Source organism: Neoarius graeffei, chromosome 20 (genome assembly GCF_027579695.1).
Source record: "Neoarius graeffei isolate fNeoGra1 chromosome 20, fNeoGra1.pri, whole genome shotgun sequence".
Lineage (NCBI taxonomy): Eukaryota > Metazoa > Chordata > Actinopteri > Siluriformes > Ariidae > Neoarius > Neoarius graeffei.
The window spans coordinates 46,696,669-46,703,378 of record NC_083588.1 but is presented as its reverse complement, the minus strand read 5'-3'; the positions used below and the strand labels follow the sequence as shown (position 1 = coordinate 46,703,378).

Sequence of the window (6,710 nt, the reverse complement as noted above, 5' to 3'; positions counted from 1 at the left end):
TGAATAAATCTGTTCATAGTAAATGTTTTTTTTTTCTTCTTTTCCCTCTTTATACTGTGTGTTCATTCCTTCATATCTCTGGTTGTTTGTTGAAGATTAAATGAGACGCCTGTAAATACTGCTCCAGGTCTACAGGGGGCGCTAGATGCTCTCTGTCGCTCATGCGCGCTGTTACGTCCCAAATCGCTCACTATTACCAATTAAAGTGCACTACATAGGGCATGAAATAATGCTTTTACACCGTCAGTAGTGCATTATTATTATACTTGCACGAGCCATTTGAAATTCTGCAAAAATCGCTGCGTTAATTCGTGGAGGTGTAGTGATGGGTGTACAAATCAGAGTGGAGTATTGGTAAGATTTGGGAATGCTTTTATTTTTCCCTGGTAAATAAAATAGAATGTTGTCGTAGCGGGATATTAATGAGTTCTGTTATGGAAGGTGCTAATCGGCTAGCCTTGTGCTGTGTTAGCATAATGGTGGCTAGATCCAGGAAGCAAGCTTGCTAGCTAAAAAAAATATATCGAATGACCAACTGGCTAAAAAATATCGAATGACCAGCTGGCTAAAAAAAAAAATATCGAATGACTAGCTGGCTTAAAAAAAATCGAATGACTAGCTGGTTAAAAAAAATATCGAATGACTAGCTGGCTTAAAAAAAATCGAATGACTAGCTGGCTTAAAAAAATCGAATGACTAGCTGGCTTTAAAAAAAAATCGAGTGACTAGCTGGCTAAAAAAAAATATCGAATGACCAGCTGGCTAAAAAAAAATATCGAATGACTAGCTGGCTTAAAAAAATCGAGTGACTAGCTGGCTTAAAAAAATCGAGTGACTAGCTGGCTTTAAAAAAAAATCGAGTGACTAGCTGGCTTTAAAAAAAAAATCGAGTGACTAGCTGGCTTTAAAAAAAAAATCGAGTGACTAGCTGGCTTAAAAAAATCGAGTGACTAGCTGGCTTAAAAAAATCGAGTGACTAGCTGGCTTAAAAAAAAAATCGAGTGACTAGCTGGCTTAAAAAAAAATCGAGTGACTAGCTGGCTTTAAAAAAAAAATCGAGTGACTAGCTGGCTTTAAAAAAAAAAAAATCGAGTGACTAGCTGGCTTTAAAAAAAATCGAGTGACTAGCTGGCTTTAAAAAAAAATCGAGTGACTTGCTGGCTTTAAAAAAAAATCGAGTGACTAGCTGGCTTTAAAAAAAAATCGAGTGACTAGCTGGCTTTAAAAAAAAATCGAGTGACTTGCTGGCTTTAAAAAAAAATCGAGTGACTAGCTGGCTTTAAAAAAAATCGAGTGACTAGCTGGCTTTAAAAAAAAATCGAGTGACTAGCTGGCTTTAAAAAAAATCGAGTGACTAGCTGGCTTTAAAAAAATCGAGTGACTAGCTGGCTTAAAAAAATCGAGTGACTAGCTGGCTTAAAAAAATCGAGTGACTAGCTGGCTTAAAAAAATCGAGTGACTAGCTGGCTTAAAAAAAAATCGAGTGACTAGCTGGCTTAAAAAAAAAATCGAGTGACTAGCTGGCTTAAAAAAAAATCGAGTGACTAGCTGACTTTAAAAAAAAATCAAGTGACTAGCTGACTTTAAAAAAAAATCGAGTGACTAGCTGACTTTAAAAAAAAATCGAGTGACTAGCTGGCTTTAAAAAAAAATCGAGTGACTAGCTGGCTTTAAAAAAAAAAATCGAGTGACTAGCTGGCTTTAAAAAAAAAATCGAGTGACTAGCTGGCTTTAAAAAAATCGAATGACTAGCTGGCTTTAAAAAAAAATCGAGTGACTAGCTGGCTTTAAAAAAAAATCGAGTGACTAGCTGGCTTTAAAAAAAATCGAGTGACTAGCTGGCTTTAAAAAAAAATCGAGTGACTAGCTGGCTTTAAAAAAATCGAGTGACTAGCTGGCTTTAAAAAAAATCGAGTGACTTGCTGGCTTTAAAAAAAAAATCGAGTGACTTGCTGGCTTTAAAAAAAAAATCGAGTGACTTGCTGGCTTTAAAAAAAAAATCGAGTGACTAGCTGGCTTTAAAAAAAAAATCGAGTGACTAGCTGGCTTTAAAAAAAAAATCGAGTGACTAGCTGGTTATTCGATATTTTTATTAAAATAAAAGGTGTTGAGGATATTTTTGGGGAGAGGCGGTTACTGTAAAAATACCAAAATGAAGTAGATGTCGTCACTTGTTTTTCATTTCTTGCTGCTAGTTCAGTTTCCATGTTTGTGTTTCCGTGTTAGCTACTCAAGTGGTTTTGCCCCCAGTGGATTAACCCCATCTTCAGGGATTTAGTTATTTTTAACTAAATTTCCTAGTGGTAGTATCTCCATCCTTGACTCTTGTATGCTGCATAAATGGGAATAAAAAAAATAGATATTTTTGAGAGTTAAAATTGACAGCGAAGTTGGGATTCGAGCTGAGCCAGCCAGCCCTGAGTGCGTGACGTCACAGCAGGAACCGGTTTTAAGGCCTTTGACAGCTATAGACTAAAGTCATATAAATAAACTTATGTTGAAAGTAAGAAATACCGTTACCGACTTGCTCAACTAAGACTGATTTGACTTCATTGATTGTGGGTTGACTCTCAGGATGGGTGTTATAACTTATGCAGCATACATGTACATGCATGCATTTTCACTGATAAAACATAAAAGGCTAATTAAATAATCAGATGAACTGAGACAATCACATTCTGAAGCAAATTAAATAATCTTATACCGGTAACTTAAACACAATACAAGTTACATGTATTAATCTAAATGTAGGTAAACGAGTGTTGTTTTGTATCCAAATGAGAGTCGGAGTTTACCCGTCTGTGTTCTCGCTTCTTGTGGCCGATTGTTTTGAAACAATCTGACTTTCAGTTGTTTGTTCAGTTCTCCGTTCATTCGCTTCTTCCACATAAGGGCGAGATGGCAGTAATATCCAGTTGGGAAATCAGGCAGCTGGCCCACTCATTCTCCATTCTCTCCATATTGAGTACTCTGCCATTACTGCTCGGCTCAGGCTATTACTAAAATCTAGGACAGGACGTCACCGGTTTTAGCAATGACCGCAGGGAGGTCACTGTCCGAGCGATACATCACGTCCTGGGTTTTACCAGCAACCCTCGGCTCACACTCTGGGAGAACTGGTGCAACTGAACTTGCTTTCCTTTTTAAAAAAATAAAATCCTTTTCTTGTAGTTTTCTTTTCCTTTAATTGTTGGTACTGCACCGTCTTTCAATACGGGCTTATAGCCAATGCTCCTCAACAGATCAGAGGTCTCGTACGAGTCTTCAGTAAAATGTGCAGTGCAGAGGAGAGACCACTTCATAGGCGCCCAATGTGCCCAAGAACAACTCACAAAATGCGTCCGAATCTTTTGCAGTTTGAACATTCTTGGGCCATGAATGCAACGTAAACCCACCTTCTGTTGTGTTGTTGCACCGGCCAGCAGCACATCTATGTGGCATGGCGATAAATTAGCTCAAAATGGAGGATCGGAGTTGCAGTCAGCTCTGTGTTTTAGTATAGTGGAAATGGCAATGAGGCCGATAGCCTTCCTGATGTGACATCAAGGTCATTCACTCAGACCGCTACCTATATGAATCACTTTAATTGTAAAAATTACTATATTAGATTTATTGTTGAAGCTTAAAACTATTCCTGTGCCATTCTTGCGGTCTCAAGGCATTTATAAACGAAAGTGAGGCCATGGTTCTGCAGATATGCTTTAAGTTTGTGGTAACGGCATTTCACGTCTGTATTCATAAAGGACAGAAGGGAATTGAATAGTCATATTTTGTGGACAAACTGCGCATGCGCTATCAAATGAAGTCAGCTGAACTTTTCCATGGTTATCAAGTTAGTAAACGCTCTTGGTCCACAGACATTCACAGACTCCTTATCTGGTCATAAATCCTGCCACTCTTGCAGTTTTTAATCTTCGTTTATCACAATTCTTGTTTTTAGCACTATTAATGCACCCAGCGCTCGAAACTAACGGTGTCCCGACGTCCCGGGGACCATAAAAAATGTCATCGGGACACAAAATTATCATATCTGGGACAATCCCGGGACAATGGGAAAAAATAGATCTAGAAAAAAAGTTCTACATTAATATTATTTACAAAGCCGTAACACATACGTAGACATTCACCTAATTTGTCAATTTTAATTTTAAAACGTTAACAGCGAAAAATACATAGTAGCTACACTTTCGATGCACCTGCATCAGTAGGCTACAGAGCAGCGCATTCTGTTCTAGAATCTTCGGCCGGAGTCCGCATTATATGGACTTGGAATGGAATTGCTACCGCACACGCTGCGCCGACTCTTGCCAGAACAAAAATGCTGAAGTGGTTGAAGCGGACCGACCGCGGGGAAGAAACTGAAAGCCCAGACATAACGTCTCCGGGACCTTCAGGATCCAAAGTGTCATCGCCTGGTCTGCAGGCAACGCGAGCAACTGAATGAACTGAATGAACACTGTTAGACACGTTATAAAATACAACAGGAATGATGTGGATGATATTGACGGAAGATACCGTTCAACAGAATAAGTGAGTTTTCTTGGTGTCTTTCTAGTTCAGAAAGTTTAGTCAGTCAGCAGCACAACTAGGCTCGGACCTGCCACTATGCTGATGTTGCTAACATTTGCACCCGGCAGCGAAAGTTCATAAAATGGATAACGGAAAGTTCTTAAAAATGGATAACGGTAATGGTGAAAATGATAAGTTGGCCTTATAAGTGCCAGCAGATATTCAAGGTATAAGTAGATGAAATGAACATAAAAGGGGTCTTATTTTCAACTAAAGTGTACTGCAGATGTAGGGAGTTGAAACATTTTCTGAATGAGCTAGTTGGCCCCTTTAAATAAACGGGTATCTATTCATACAGTGAGATCGCCAAAGTTTAATAAACTGAAAATGCAATAACTGTAATTTTGAAGTAGATGATGTATAGGACATGTGTCGCTTGTGTCTTGTGATTTATTGTAAAAATGATATAAAGGGTTCAAAATCGCATAGTTACAAATATAATAGTAACTTCATATGATAATATTAACCACTGGTTATTTCAGAGAGGAAAAAAATGGGGACACTATTGCTTCCATTCGGGACAATACAACACAGAATTCGGGACCACTGGGGGACACAAAGAAAAAAAAGTTAATTTCGAGCCCTGAATGCACCTGTACTAAGCACACAGGTTTTTGTTTTTTTTATTGTTGCATGATCTGTATATTGTATAGCTGGCTTGTTCTTGGGATATTTAAATTCTATTTTATGGGGTTTTTTTCTTTTCTCGTGTGATAACTTGCTGCTGCAACAAAACATCCCAGCTTGTGATCAGTGAAGTAAATCTATCTCCTTGCTTACTTGCAGGTATAACTTTGATAGCAGGTGGCGTCAAGTTTATTTGTATAGCGCTTTTAACAATAGACATTGTCGCAAAGCAGCTTTACAGAATTTGAATGACTTTTAAATATGAGCTAATTTTATCCCTAATCTATCCCCAATGAGCAAGCCTGTGGCAATGGTGGCATGGAAAAACTCCCTCAGATGACATGAGCAAGAAACTTTGAGAGGAACCAGACTCAAAAGGGAGCCCATTCTCATTTGGGTGACAACAGACAACATGACTATAACATTAACAGTCTTAACATGAAGTCAGTTTTGTTGATGTTATAACTCTTCATTGATGGAAACTTGAGTGCAAAACTGTTCATGACAACTGCAGTCCTAAAGTCAGCGAGGCAACTGTAGTCCTCAGCCATAAAAGCATTACTGTAAGAGTCCAGAGCGTCCTCCAGGTGTGACTTTCAATCGTCCATAATGGGGCCGTCCTCTACAGGAGCGATGTGCTGAGACTCCGACCAGACGCAGGGCATCAGGATGGATCAGGCAGGTCCGAGGAGCAAAAGAGGTCAGCATTTTGATCTCAGGATTGACATGTAACTCGGGAGGGAGAGGCAGAGAGAAAACGCAGGTTGTTGGGTATGCCCAGTGTCACCTGAATAAGTAGAAACTAGGGCTGTAACGATACACCTAACTCACGATTCGATTCGTATCGCGATTTTTGACCCACGATTCGATACACCCACGATTTTTTTAAAAATGTTTTTTTAAAGTAGTAAATTTGACTTATTAACATTTACTTACTTACATTAAGTATTTAATAACAAATAATTCAGACCACTGCAGAGAATGAGTAATATGTATGCAAAAATGAACAAATGTATATCCAAAGACTGTTTTATTTCTCAAAATAATACTGTTGAGCCGGAAGCTCTGTTTTTTTCGGTTCTGAAAAAGTCATTTTTCCAAATCGTGTAAATCCGTTAAGATTTTTTTTTTTGGAGGGGGGTGGCTCTCTCACTGTCTCACTCTCATAGGGCCAATGATTTTCTGTGATCGCGGAAAACAGATGGAAATTACGGAATTTTTATGGTGAAACATTGCTCGCGTGTCAAAATGCAACTGCCGCAGAAGGCTTCCGCCCAAGCAGACATGCCTTCAGTGTTGCCAGATATTGCTAACGTTTTCCACCCCAAAATATGTTCAAAACCAGCCAAAAAGCACCTAAACCTGCCCAATCTGGCGACACTGCATGCCTTTCCGGTCAAGTGATTGTGATTGGCTTGTGGCACCTAGCCAGCCAATGAGCTGCTTGTTTACAGATTCGCTCCCCGCGTCGCAACCAGAATGGTGACCGCTTAAAAGAAATGAATGCTCTGCCA

At 39.1% G+C, this 6,710-nt stretch overlaps 1 protein-coding gene across 1 annotated transcript in view; it reads left to right on the top strand.

Annotated features, from left to right (window-relative positions):
• The first annotated feature begins 235 nt into the window (after positions 1–235).
• selenow2a (selenoprotein W, 2a) overlaps positions 236–6,710 on the top strand; it is a 40,257-nt gene continuing 33,782 nt past the window's right edge. The window contains exon 1 of the mRNA XM_060902649.1: positions 236–354. Coding sequence (XP_060758632.1) covers positions 326–354 — 29 coding nt within the window. The 5' untranslated portion in view covers positions 236–325. The remainder of the gene's footprint in view (positions 355–6,710) is intronic.